The sequence below is a fragment of the Zosterops lateralis genome (assembly GCF_965231275.1).
Source record: "Zosterops lateralis genome assembly, chromosome: 4".
NCBI lineage: Eukaryota > Metazoa > Chordata > Aves > Passeriformes > Zosteropidae > Zosterops > Zosterops lateralis.
In genome coordinates, this window is record NC_139765.1 from 45207263 (window position 1) to 45220595 (window position 13333).

Sequence of the window (13333 nt, forward strand, 5' to 3'; positions counted from 1 at the left end):
TTAGAATCACTAATAAAACCAGAGAATCTTGCATCCAATTATAACTCTCCACGTTTTAAATTAATTAAACACCAGCAGACCTTGTAGCATAAAATGTTACATATTGTTCATAAAATATTCATGGTGAGTAATAAAGATACATAATTATTAATCTTTAAAGAATTTATAAACTGAATTGGGTAATTATATACCATCTGATAATGTTTTTTTTCTCATTGATACAATTTAGGTATGGCATTTCAGTAACTTTTTCTTATCTTCCTTACTCATGAGACCAAGGTTTTAGTAAGAAGCATTTTATCTTTTATCAGGCCAACTGATAGTTAGATTAAATGGAGAGATTTTGCAGTGTGAAAAAAGCCTTATGTGTATGTAAATTTAGTTGTTTTTTTCTCCCCAATAGCAACAGAGAGCTTAACAAAGATGTTTCTCTCTGACCTTGCCTGAGTTGTATTCTTAGAGCACTGTAGATACATTCTCATTCGTTAATTATTTACATATCATTGAACAGTACTGAATGAAGTCCTTAAATTCATATTTGGGTAATGACATGGTTGATAATAATAATAAAAAAAAAATCTCCCTGTGGCACCTCTCTTTAGCACTTCTTATGTATTATTTTCTCCTCTAAGAATATAATTTCTTCTTCTGAAGCCTGAGACCGTTATTACGACCCATCTGCCACATTCATTCTTAGTGCCACTGTAACACCCTTCAGACCTCATTTTCCCTGGCTGGAACACTCTTCCATATAAAAGACAAGTGTCACACCTCAGCAGGGAATAAGTGGTCTCTGCTTTCAAGCTTGCTGTCAGTAAATATGCCAATGTATCTCTCTTCTCTGACTCTCCTGTGCCTGTGTTACTCATGCCCTGCCATATGGACTTGACAGTGTGTGTAAGGGGTTGTGAAGCAGGAGAGTGCAAGAATTTAAGGCACAGGTCAGCAGGTAGATGTGCAATGAGAGCAAAGAACCCAATTTTGAACACAAACACAAAATCAGGGAAGCTGAAGGGCAGGCTGTGGCAAAAAGCACTGAGGAACACAGAGGGGCAGAAAGCCCAGCTAAGACCTTGAGTGGTGCTTTCAGAGCTAGTTTTTCCTACAATGCAAGCCAGTAATTGCTTTTCAGAGTTCTTTTTACAAATCCTCTGCCATTTAATCTATGACTCTCCCATCACCACCCTGCCATCTTTGGCCCTGATTTCTCTTCATCCTCCCTAGTTCCTTACTTCTCTTGGATTCTACGTGGGTTTTTTTTTTTTTTTTTTTTTTTTTTCTCAGCCCCCATTTCCCTGCTTGTATCTTTTAATAATCATGCCAGTATCTCCACTGCAAACAGAGTAGAGTATTGCATATTTTCTGAGGGACACCTTTTCTCCTCGTTTCTTTTTTTGTTTTGAGGAAGAGGCGATGCACAATTTTGGCATTATTTCTCTTCCAACTTCCAGAGTTGCCAGCTGGCATCTTGCTTTCCCCTTCTTTCAAGCACAGCCAAGAGCAGTAGTAAGCTATGGCTCAGGTTTTATGGGTATTCACATATAACATACATCATTAGACCACAAAAGCTATAACAGAACTATTTTTTTATGGTTTATTGGAAATTGTGTTGGCGTTTTTCTTAAAATGCAGGGTCCTGAATGAGGATATTATAACTTATTTTAAAAAAGGATGTTTCTAGTCCATAGAAAAAATGTGAGCCAAATGCACTATAAAGACAAAAAAGTAAGCAGAATTATTCCAAACTTGTATTTTTTTAAACCAGTGTCAGAAGCTGAGGGAGCAGCATTGAATGATGACTTTAAAATACTTACCTTAGCAATAGTATAGATTAGTTGAGCTGTTAGGCCTTTACTCAGCAGTCTGGGCAAGAGAGAGGATGCACTACTGTGTTGGATTCAGCTGAAACCCAACCAGTATTCCCCCCATCTGGCATGATGTACAGTTATTATTTCTTCTGCCACTTCCCACACCTGCATTTTGTTGTCCAGGAGCACAACTTGGTGAGCTGAAATACCCCTATCTTTGCTAGTGACTGCACACCCTCCAGGCTCAGCTCTCCAAGCTTCTCTGGCCCAGCAGCAGGCACCTGCTCCTCAGGCCAGGGGCCACGCAGTCACCGGTGTGCCAAGGCCAGAGGAGGGAAGGGGGCTGGACTCCAAAGTGATTTCCATGCTCAGACTGTCTGTACAAAGCACAAAAGACACATGTGTAACTTCAGCTGCCTAAGGAATGAGTGAGAATATCACAAAATGGGTAAAGGTTGGAAGGGACCACAGTGGGTCATCTGCTCAAGCAGGATCCTCCTACAACACATTGCACAGGATTGTGTCTGTATGGTTCTGGAATATCTCCAGCGAGGGAGACTCCACAACCTCTCTGGAAATCTGTTCCAGTGCTCAGTCACCTGCACAGTAAAAAAATTCTTCCTCATATTCAGGTGGAACTTCCTGTGTACCAGATTCTGCCGCTGCCTCCTGTCTATTGCTTGGCACCAGCAAGAAGGGTTTGTCTCCGTCTTCTCGGCACCCTCCCTTTAGATACTTACATGTACAGAATATCCCTGTGCAGAAACAGCTGTGAAGCTCTCACACAAGAAAAGTTAGTGCAACAGAAACAGTGAGAGCAGGGAAAGAGTGTCATTTTGAGGGACCTTTTGCCATTAATAAAGACACACACCTTCTAACAGCTCTACATTCTTCTCATACGGAGGTTCTCAAAACGGCCCACGGGATTCGAGGTGTTGGCCCCACCGGTGCGGAGCAGGCCGGGACTGCCACTGTCTCTATTTTGTATCTTTCGTCGCTCGACTTCTCCCAGGGAGCCCTGTTCGGGAGGCCTGAATGGGGATGGGACCAGGCTGAGCACGGAGCCGTGACAGAAGGAGGGATGCAACGGGACAAGCGGGGATGCGGCTTTTTTTCACTTTTGGGGCAAACAAGCAGCGGGCGCCCTCACGGCCCCGCCCTGCGGCCCGCCCGGCCCCGGCCCGCCCCCTGTCCCAGTACCGCCCCGGCTCTGCGGCCCGCCCGTCCCCAGCCCGCCCTCGGTCCCGCCCCGGGCCGCCCCTCGCACGCCGGGCCCGCGCTGGGATCGCGCCGCTGCCGCTCCCGCCGTGCTGTCGCTGCCGCCGGAGCCGCGGCCCCCCCGGCTGTGCCGCGCCGGGCGGGAGGATGCGGCGGGTGGCGCGGGTGGCGCTGCTGTGCCTGGGCTGCGCCGTCTGCTCGCTGCTGTACGGCCTCAGCCAGCTGGCCCTGTCCCTGGAGCCGGAGCCCGGCGGCGGCGGGCAGGCCCCAGAGCCCGGCGCCCGGCGGCAGGCGGGGAGCGCGGCCCGGGGCCAGGCGGGGACCCGGAGGTAGGCGGCGTGGGGCCGGGGCCGGGCCGGGGCGGGCGGTTCCCGCCGCATTCCTGCGGGGCGGGCCGGGAGGGCCGGGGGCGCGGCGGTCTGTCTGTCTGTCTGTCTCTGTCCCGGCTGCGCGGGGCCGGGCGGGCCCAGGCCTGGGAGGCGCTTTCGGGGCAGGGGCGGTGGGGTCTCGGTGCACTCCCTCCCGGCGGGCCGGGCACGGGGGAACGGCGGCTGGGGGAGCCTTAAACAAACAAGGAAAACTTTGAGGAGCGGCGGCCGAGGCCGCCCCGGGCGCGTCCCCGCGGCGCTGAGCCCGCCCCGGCCGCCCTTGGCGGGACAGGGCCAGTGGAGCCACGAGCGTTCCGTGTCCTTCTTGCAAAAGGGGGAAATTTCCCGGTGCTCCCTCGGGTCTGAAACTTAGTAACTATGTGATTATCAAAGATAACTTCAGTGAAGCAAAACTGTTTATTATGGGATACCTTAATACAGCCAGTCTTGTCACAGAAAGCGGTGAGTTCAGTTCTGTAATTATCGGGGTGCATATCCGAGCAGCTCACTCTGCAGGGTTCTGTTTCCTCTGTCAGCAGAAGTTTTAATGTGGCCAAGTGGTGAGTGAGGTTATGGAATGGAAATTACTAGTTTTCCTTTAGATTGTAGTTTCATAATCCTGTTCCCCTGTGGCTACCAGGATCCTAAAGCCAGGAAAAGAGGAGAGACGAGAAATCTGTTACAAAAAGTGGGGGGAAAAATTGGGACCAGACCATTCTGAGCCAGTCTACTTCTACCTGTACTGGGATTCTACAGCAGTTAAAAGCCAAGCGAGTTTATTGTTTTGGCGGTGGTCACAGTGCTGTAGAAGCTGTGGCGCCGCCCAGTCCTTGCTCTGCCCGTGGCGGTACAGCTCACTCCTCTGAGCACAACAGTGAGTGGGGCTGCTCTGGTGACCTGGTTGGAAACTACCTAGGTTTTGGCCAACTCAGCGCTCTGTGTTGCTTCAACATGTAATTATGCAAGTGTCGATGCTCTTGTAAAGGATTTAGGGAGGATGGCAAGCTCTGATTTAATAATCTCAAAATACCATGAAACAGCATTCTGAGTTACTAGGGGTGGAGTCAGCTGAAATGTGAAACCCAGCTTTCGACTGGTCTAACTACTTCAAAGAATTCTCCCCCCCTTTTTCTTTGCTTTAGTTCAAGTTAACACGGATTATAACATGAAAAAAACGTAAGAATGATTGTGTCTCACTTCTAGTTCATGATTAAAAACTCCTTGTGAGTGGTTGAAATCTACTAGTTCTAAATAAAAACATGATAAAAAAAAATCATACATATGATATTTGCTTTACTAAAGAGAACATGCAGTTTAAATGAAGCAAACTTTTGTTGGGTAGAAGATGATGATATAAATAAGTGATTTTTACTATTAAACATTAAAATTACTTTAAGACACATTGTACTGCTAATAAGCAAAATAATCAAGTTTACTTTACAAGCTATAGAGTTTTAGTATTTGTACTAAAAGTGTAGATTTTAAATTAAATATACAAGTGGAGAAGAACCTCAGCAAGGTGCAAGAAGCTTCTTGCTGTAGTGACATTAGAGGAGATATAAATCTACCCTGTGTTGTCAAATAGAAAAGTTTTACTGACTGAGAAAGTTCTTTCCTAAAGGTCCCAAGTGCCGCAAATAATTCCACTGTATACAGTTTTGTGGGGGCATGTGTCCTTGCAAAGCCAGTGTCTGTTGTCACCTGTGTGGGAATTCTTTACTTATAAACTGCTGTCAAGGCTCAGGATAAACATCCCCTGTTGTAAGTTATCGAAACATGCTGTTTGTGAAAAATGTGTGTGTAAAACTTATTAGTGAGTCAGAGTCTTAGAAAAGTTCCTAAAAGGCTTTTGCTTAAGGAAATGCTCTGTCCTGTGGCAGTTAAGAAATGTCTCACTGAATGTTCCTTTAGATGCATTTTTTAATTATTCTTGAGTGTTAAACCACATTACATTCACTTTTATAAGTGATACACACATCTTGCTGAGTGCACTGGTTTTTGCTGAACAGTTTTTATACCTCAGCTGCTTCTTCAGTAGAGACTGAGCACTATGGCCACATATCTGTTTTATGCCCACTTCTGACTGTCTTGTGATCATGTAATATCTTGAAGGGTGCATAGCCTTACAGAGTAAATTGCATTTAGATGCACCTTCTAATCCTTAAAGTTTAACATTTTGTATGCATTAATAGTAACTTTCATAAATGGGTTGCTTTGGCTGCGTTCACTGATAGCTTTAAAATACAGCAAATCTATCATCTGATGGGGTTCATCCACTCAGCAGTGGTTTCTTTTCTCTTTAGCCAAGAAGTGTTTTCTTTGCCTGAATAGTCTAGTTCGATATATACCACAAGGGCAGAAAGATCTGTCTCATACTCTGGGATAGGAGAGGGAGATGTTGAATTTTCTCTTAGGTTTTGGAAGCATGCAAACACAAAACCTGCAAGCCTTGGATAAGGCTTTGGAATACTACACCTGAAAGAATTTAGCAATGGTGATGACATGTTTAAGAAGAAAATAATTTAAAAGGAGCTACCATATTGAAACCAGAATTACAGGTTGAGGCGGGATCCTCCAATAAACATAATAATTAACAGGAATTTATTGGGTAATCAGTTTGATAAGGAGTTGTTTCAAAGGCTACTCTAGCCTGAGGAACAAGAGGACTTGAGACTAAAAGCTTATATCTTGAGATTTGATATAAACAGTTGAAGAACACTTTAAGAATTTAATAGCTAAATGTCTTCATTAATGCCTTGGAGACAGGACTGGAAGGGATACTAAGCAAGTTTGCAGATGATACAAATCTGGGTGGAACTATTGACTCCCTCAAAGGCAATATTTTGTCAATATTGCCACTTCGGTTAGGCAGATAATGTTCATCTTTATATTCAGCTCCAAAAAAGTGCTATTCTAATGACACTTTTGAGATGTACAAAAGGAATCAGTTCTATGAATTTAGTGAGGTCAGTGATTTTGACCCTCTTAAAATGGAACATGTTTCCCTTACTGGTGTAGTTCAGCATTTTTGTGCTGCCAGAACCTACTGTTCTGCTATGTGTGGCACTGTTATTTGTTTGTACCAGTCTCTTGCTAACTCTTCTGGCAGAGGGAGAGTTTAATGGATTATAGTGCATGGAAGAGGGTAGGAAGTATATCCACAAGCTTGGCAGAGGAGGATGGTTATGACAGGTAGCTGGTTCTTTCCTCGGCCTCTACACAGCTGTTTTTGTTACTGTCAGAGCTTAACCAGCAGTTTCACCAGTTTGCTTCTCAGCTATTCTTTTTTTAAGAAATTGGTCCAGAACCTGTCAAAGAACTTCAGAATATGAGGTAAACTTAAAAGGATGAAACGTTGAATGATTTGAAGTTGAAGCTTCATTTAAAAACTGCTGAATTTGACAAGCTTTTGACCAGCAAATAAATAATATTTGCACAGGAATGCAGTGAAGCAATGAAGCATTGTCAAGATTTTTCCAGTTAAAAAGTTTAGGTATCAGACATCTAGCATTGCTTCGACTATCTCCTATCTAATAAAGCCTCTATGACAAAATATGTCATAACAAATTTGTGGTATTGCTGCAAATATTCAGAAAAAGCTTTTGAGGAGAATTAGAAATTCTTAGTGCATTTGGGAGTTGAATTAAGCATCTTATCATCCCAGTTTTTTACTCCTGTGTGATCATGAGCAGGAAGGAAAATCATCTTTCCTGTTTTGCTGCACTTGTGGGCTATGCTGTAGGAGAGACATGAGTCTTCCGATTGGTTGGTTCATGCAGTTGATAAAACTTAGGTTGTTAAAGAAAGGAATTACGACAAGAATGTACTCATCAGGGCTGCACCCCTCACCATTTGGACATTCTGCTAAGTTTGCTGTGGAGTTACAGTAGTGCAAAAGATGCCACATGGTTTGAAAAGTGTTTGTGACAACAGTGGTCTCCATTAACAAAAGGAGGTTACGACTGATTGTTGAGGGATTTCTTGACTTGTCTGAACACACGGCCTCAGTCTTCACAACTGCAACTTATGCACTGCTGTGTATTTTGCACACTAGTTTGAAAAGTTTTCAGGTCACAATATAGACACCTTTTCTATGTCTGCAGTGCTAGAATTTCTACTCCCCAGGGATCTTGAAGCTGATAAAGGTAGTTAAGAAATGGCTGGTTGCTTAAGGAAGAGATGCTTTGAGTTGGCAAACAGGTCACTGAGAATGACACCGGTGATTTTTGAAACTTCATATTTCTTCTTTTTTATATTTTTGACAGTGGTAGATGTTAGTTGACCACACCAGTAGTGTGATGGAGGCAAGGCTGCTGCATTTCCATGTTCCTGGGTTCAGGCAGTAGCGAAGCAGAGCATTTATTCCAGTGGGATCATAGGCTCTTAGTGCATACACACAGGAATGACCACAGAGATCAGCACACAGGCAACAGGGCTTGCACAACCACAAACAAGCGTCTTGATCCTGTTCCCTTCTCTCACTGATCAGGGTGAAAGGTTTTAATGAAAAATACATCAATGTATGTAAGGTGGATCCCTCCAGTAACTGGCCTTAGACACTTGGTCCATCCAGGAATGTGTTTCTGATCCTCTGGCCAATCCACTGTTGCTGACCTGAGTGTGTAAACCCTCTAAGCTTGCAGCCCCAAATCAGTTTCTGGTACTCACACCCTCTTGGATGTGCAGACACATGTACAGGTGAATGTGATGGTTCTTTTGAGTTACTGGTCTTAGCCTTGTGGCAGCTGGCCACAGGATTGCCTCATGAAAGGGAATCTTTTGGATAGCTGGTCTTGACCTATAGCCTTAAACATTAACCACTCCTCAAACCCCAAGTGGCCAGCTCAGACTTTCTGGTGCTTCCAGTTGCCATCCCTCAGACCCTAATCTCTTGTGGCTCTGTAGGAGACAGGTTCTTTCAGTAGCTCAAGACTTGCTGTTCTGTGCAGTCTGGCCCATGTTTTGGCCTGTCTGACACCCAAGGCCCTTGCTGTGCATGCAGGCTAGTCTGGTTGCTAGTTGGTGGTTATGTGCACCAACATGCTCACACCCACACACATGCTGTGTGCACACACATCTCTCCAGTCCCTGGCACTACAGGCTCCCTGGGATCTGTGGCCATCTTCTCTCTGGGATCTGTGGCCATTTTCTCATTTACAGACACTTTGACCCATCTGTGCAGATGGGATGGAGTCACTCCTGTCACCTAGGAAAGCAGAAGTCTTCACATGTGACTGGATCCTCTTATCTTCTCTATTTTTTGCGCTCTCCTTCCTCCCCAGTCCACCTTTGATCCCACGATGAGTCCTACGCCCTTTCAGGCAGTAACCCCATTAGGCAGTTGGTAAACTGGCCCGGAGAGTCTCTCCTGTTACCTGGGCTGGTGGATGGATCATCTGCTGATTCATGGGCTCTCTGCCCTTTCAACTGGGGCTGCGTTAGGGTTCTCCATATGCCTTGGTTAGTTTGCTTCAGTGTACATTCTTTGCCACTTTCTTTTTGTGGAGACTGGCCTTTAATCACATAACAATAATAGGTGTGAGCAAAATATCCCTCCGTAGTACTGAAGGTGGCTATTCCTGTCTGACTAGTAACCTCTCTGAGGTAACAATGACTGTGCCTGTTTGGGAAAAGGTACAGTGCATCTCCCTAGCTGTGTAAAGCAATTGTTTGTAGTTCAAGCTTTCCTCAAATTTTATTTCAAGTAAAAAAATACCTTCATGAGTGGGATTTTAAATGACTTTATTGTGAATGACAAGAAGAAAATGTTGTACAATTATTCTAATCCCTTAATTCTTTATATGAAAAAATTTAGGGGAATATGGTAGCATGTTGAGAGAGCATTGAGAGTGACAGAATGTCTTGAGCTAACATTAGGTAGATTGGATACATACATATCCTAGTAACACTTTTGTTTTAAACATGCAATTTATGAATCAAACCCAAGGCTGATAATCCTGTGTGAAGTGGAATGTTGGAAAGGCCTAATGTGTCAGAGAAATGACTTGGCCATTAGTTCAGTTTCGCCTCTTGCCTTGGTAGTTTGGGTAGGGTAATACTCAAGACAGCTAAGAAGACTTTTGTTGACATCTGGAAGAGGAATCCCCTGTAATGATAGCTTAATAATCTTCCAAACCAGAAAACTCTTTTGGAGCAATTGTCATTTAATTTATTCTAAAAGTAATGAGAAACAGTTACTTCAAAAAGCTAATAGTGGAGAGCGTAAAGATTGTTCTTTAAGACCTTATGTGCCTTGAAGTGTTTATAAAACTTCTAAAGCCAAAAAGAGTAATGTAAGAAAGAATCTGGCAGAGAGAACTCGTGGTTTTATACTTTGGTAAAGAGTAGTGCAGATATCCCTGAAATAGAGTGCCAGTCTATATTTTCATTTTTTTGTACCTGGGTATTTATTTGTGGAGAGCATTCTTAAGTCATGAAATAAAATTACTTAAACACATTTATCTACAGAATACAAGGATTTCCTGTGATCTGCAAAAGAACTGCACCATCCCCCACAGCGCTTAAATGAGGCTTTGTGAAACACTGTGTTTATCAGGTCGTTTTTCTCAAGTGTTACAGAAAGCAGAAATTACACATCTTGACATTTTTTGATGCTACATTAAGCTATTATTGTCTGATATTTGCAAAACATTTGCCTTCACAGGTTTCAGATTACACTACCAAGATGGTACTGATTAATTTCAAACTTGCAAAGCCAACTTTCAGTGGAGTTCTGAGCTATAGTCCTTAAATAACCTTTTCATCAGCAGCTTTTGTGTCAGTTTTCTTGCACATGTCTTTCATTCACAGATACTAACTTTCAAAGGAGAATAAACACACTGGCTTTGTATCACCAGGAGAAGGAGTAGAAAAGGTCACTCAAGAGAGTAGCTCTTGCTTTACAATATTCTGCTTACTTATTTCAGATCGTAATTCTTGGTATTGATTTTCTCACCAGAACCTTTGAAATACACACTTTCGTTTCTATTTTAAAATATTTCATATGTTGCTGTTGCATAAAATGTAATGGTGAACTAGTAAACCCTGCTCTTTTTTTTAGCTGTTAGTGTAGCACAAGTCAATAAATTATTAGTCTTGCTATTAGTATGAAGAAAGCAAACTTGTGAAATGTAATTATTTCTGCATTGCATTAACAATGCAATGATACAATGAAACAATGGAATTCCTTGGTGCTGCTAAGTCACGTTTTTTATTAAAAATCAGATTTGCACGTGTGCACTGACTAGAGCGAGGGATGAATAGGGATTGTGTTAAATGGACAATGTAACCTCGAAGATGAAGTTATAGTTGTTCTCTGCTTTGAGTAGACAAAGGTATTGAAAAGGTGAAGTTTTTTCTAGCAGTAACTGTTGCTATTCACTTGTTATCTGTGGGCTTAATTGAAGCCTGAACATAGAAGGATCCTCAAAAATCTCAGCCCCTCTGTTTCTCTCATTCTGAAAATATAGAGGAAAGAGGAAGAAGAGGAAAGGCTAAAGGGTGAGGATTTATAGGATTAAAAAAATTCTGATTGGCATCTAATACCTTCTCCTCTGTATTCAAGTTGCATTACATAACCCACTAATTTTTCTGCCACCTAATTAACTGTTCAGGTTATGCTTGAGCTAGGAGACTATCCATTTAACTTTGCCATAAAATCAGTAACATTTATATAGGTTATTTTTGTCTTATTCTGTTAGGTGTAAGAATTTGTCTGTATCTTTCTGGAATTCCTATTGGATGCTGCCCTCTGATGTTTGTGGAATGAACTGCTTTTGGGAAGCTGCTTTTAGGTAGGATGTTGTTAAATAGTACTTTATTGTTTGATTGCAGACAGATGTAGCTGATGTTTTTTGGCTCCTTAGCAACGTGGCAAAAAAAAATGTCTTGATTACTTCACGTGCATTTCACCTGCTTATATTGTGGTTGCCTTTAGCTGTTTTTTTTCTTGGTACATTATGTTTTGTAATTGTAGACTCAAGTGTTACTACCAAGAGTAGATTTTTTCTATTATATTGCTTTGTTAAATAGAAACTTGTTAACATCTGTCAAAAGCCTGTCTGAATATAGTCTGAAAAGTTAATGATAAAGTGTTTTCCTAAAATGAAATTTGCTGCACACTAATACCCATTATATAACTTGCAATAAAATGATATGCTTAGTAATTACATGTGGATTTTTTAAATTCAAATTACATGTTTTATAGAATTTAAGGAGGGTACTTCATCCACTGAAGAGATAATTTTGAATGTTCTTTAGCATTTACTATGTTAAAGAATAGATTGTCTCCTTAATGTAGCATCTTTAACAATAAGTTGAAATGTTTTGATGTGGCGGCTCCGATGCTTTAGGCTGTCACATTACACAGGTAGCTTGAACAGAAGTAAGCTACTTGTCAAGTTGTTCTCTAACCTGCATAGCTCTCTTCAGTATATAACTAAAGTTGTAAATCAGTTTTTCTTACATTTAAGATTTTGCTGCTCATCCTTTGATATGGTTATCTTTTCCTGTTAGTATGAAGCTTGAATTTTGAGGAAAGCAAAGGGGAAAAAAAGTTCAGCTTCACAAGGCTTAGTATTTTTTTGAAAATTATGATTGTGGGAGAGGCTTTAGATCCCTTATTCCTCTCTGCTTGTGTGTTGTAGGTGCTTTTTAAGCTCATCAGTTGTCAAGAAATTCATTAAAGAGGTTACTTAGATTGATTTTTAGTCTGTTAGTGAACTTCATCTGCAATTTGGGGCTGCTGAGTTTTTCTCGTTGCCATTGGTAGCAATCCATACTGTGTCAATCCACAGGGATTCATCTGGCTTTGTTAAGCAGATTTAGCTGTCTGAATAGACAGAAATAACTTTTTTTCCTTATAGATTAGCTTTTGGGAGTTTAGCTTTATGAAGTTTAGCACTGTGGGATAAATCAAATGCTGTTGTGATTGAGGGTGTAAGGGCCTAGCTTATGCTGGGTGGAGGGACAAGGGTGTGATTGTAAGCTTCATTTAATCCTTGGACATCTGGGCCAGTCTAACAGTTGTAGTGCTGGGAGACGAGAGGGTCTTGCTGTCTTTTGACACCACTAAGCATGAAGAAGTCTATGAATACAGAGGAATGCACAAAAATAGCAGAAAACTTCCTTTCTCTATGTGCTATCAGGCTTGGGGCAAATGGAACCTTGGAACTAGAAATGGACAAAACCCATGCAGTTTATTCGCACATATCTTAAGCCGTAACTTTTATTAATCTATTAAGAATTCCATATGTGGCTGTGAAGACAATTCTGTTGAAGTATGCATTGATTATGACTTTACTGGATGAGTCCACTTTCATGTTGAAACATGGTTCATGGTGAACTCCTGATGTTTGCAGAATTTCATGTTTATACATTTTGAAATTGAAAGGAAAAAAGGCTGCTTAGATGAGTAAAGGGTGCCTGGTGTTGAGATTAAACATTTCACATTAAGGTGGATTGTTTTATCATTATATTACTATTAAATTAATCCCCTTATGTTGCACTGACTTCAGTGCCTGTTGAATTCCTCAGTGAGATGCTCTAACTTAGAGTGGGCCACCATGCTTCTCCCAAACTTTATTTACTCTTATTCTGTTTAAGAAGTTCAGTTGGAGTCGGAGAGGTGCAGTGAGTTTGTGTAAGAGAAGAAATGAGGAAGATGGCAGGGAGGAGAAAGTGCTCTCTTTGGATAGCAGCAGCAATTGCAGTGGCCCAGCATCTGGGCCTGTGTCCTAAGCCTCAATTCCCTGTATGGGCTGGAATAACAAAGAAGATAATTGCAGTTTGGTTTCAGCTTTGGTATGAGTTATAATTGTGTTTAACCCTCAGCCAAAATCTGTGCATTGTACTGGGTATACTGAGAAGCTGAAGGCTGCTTCAAGTACAATACTTATTAGTTGTTCTCAGGTTTGCATAAGGATTTTTGGAGGAAGAGGA

General features: G+C 42.0%; 1 protein-coding gene across 1 annotated transcript in view; it reads left to right on the forward strand.

The window, feature by feature from the left end:
* Window positions 1-3173: 3173 nt before the first annotated feature.
* GXYLT1 (glucoside xylosyltransferase 1) overlaps window positions 3174-13333 on the forward strand; it is a gene marked incomplete at its 5' end in the record, with an annotated part of 33773 nt that continues 23613 nt past the window's right edge. Inside the window, 2 exons of the mRNA XM_083860053.1 lie at window positions 3174-3355; window positions 11095-11187. Of these exons, the coding sequence (XP_083716179.1) occupies window positions 3174-3355; window positions 11095-11187 (275 nt within the window). The remainder of the gene's footprint in view (window positions 3356-11094; window positions 11188-13333) is intronic.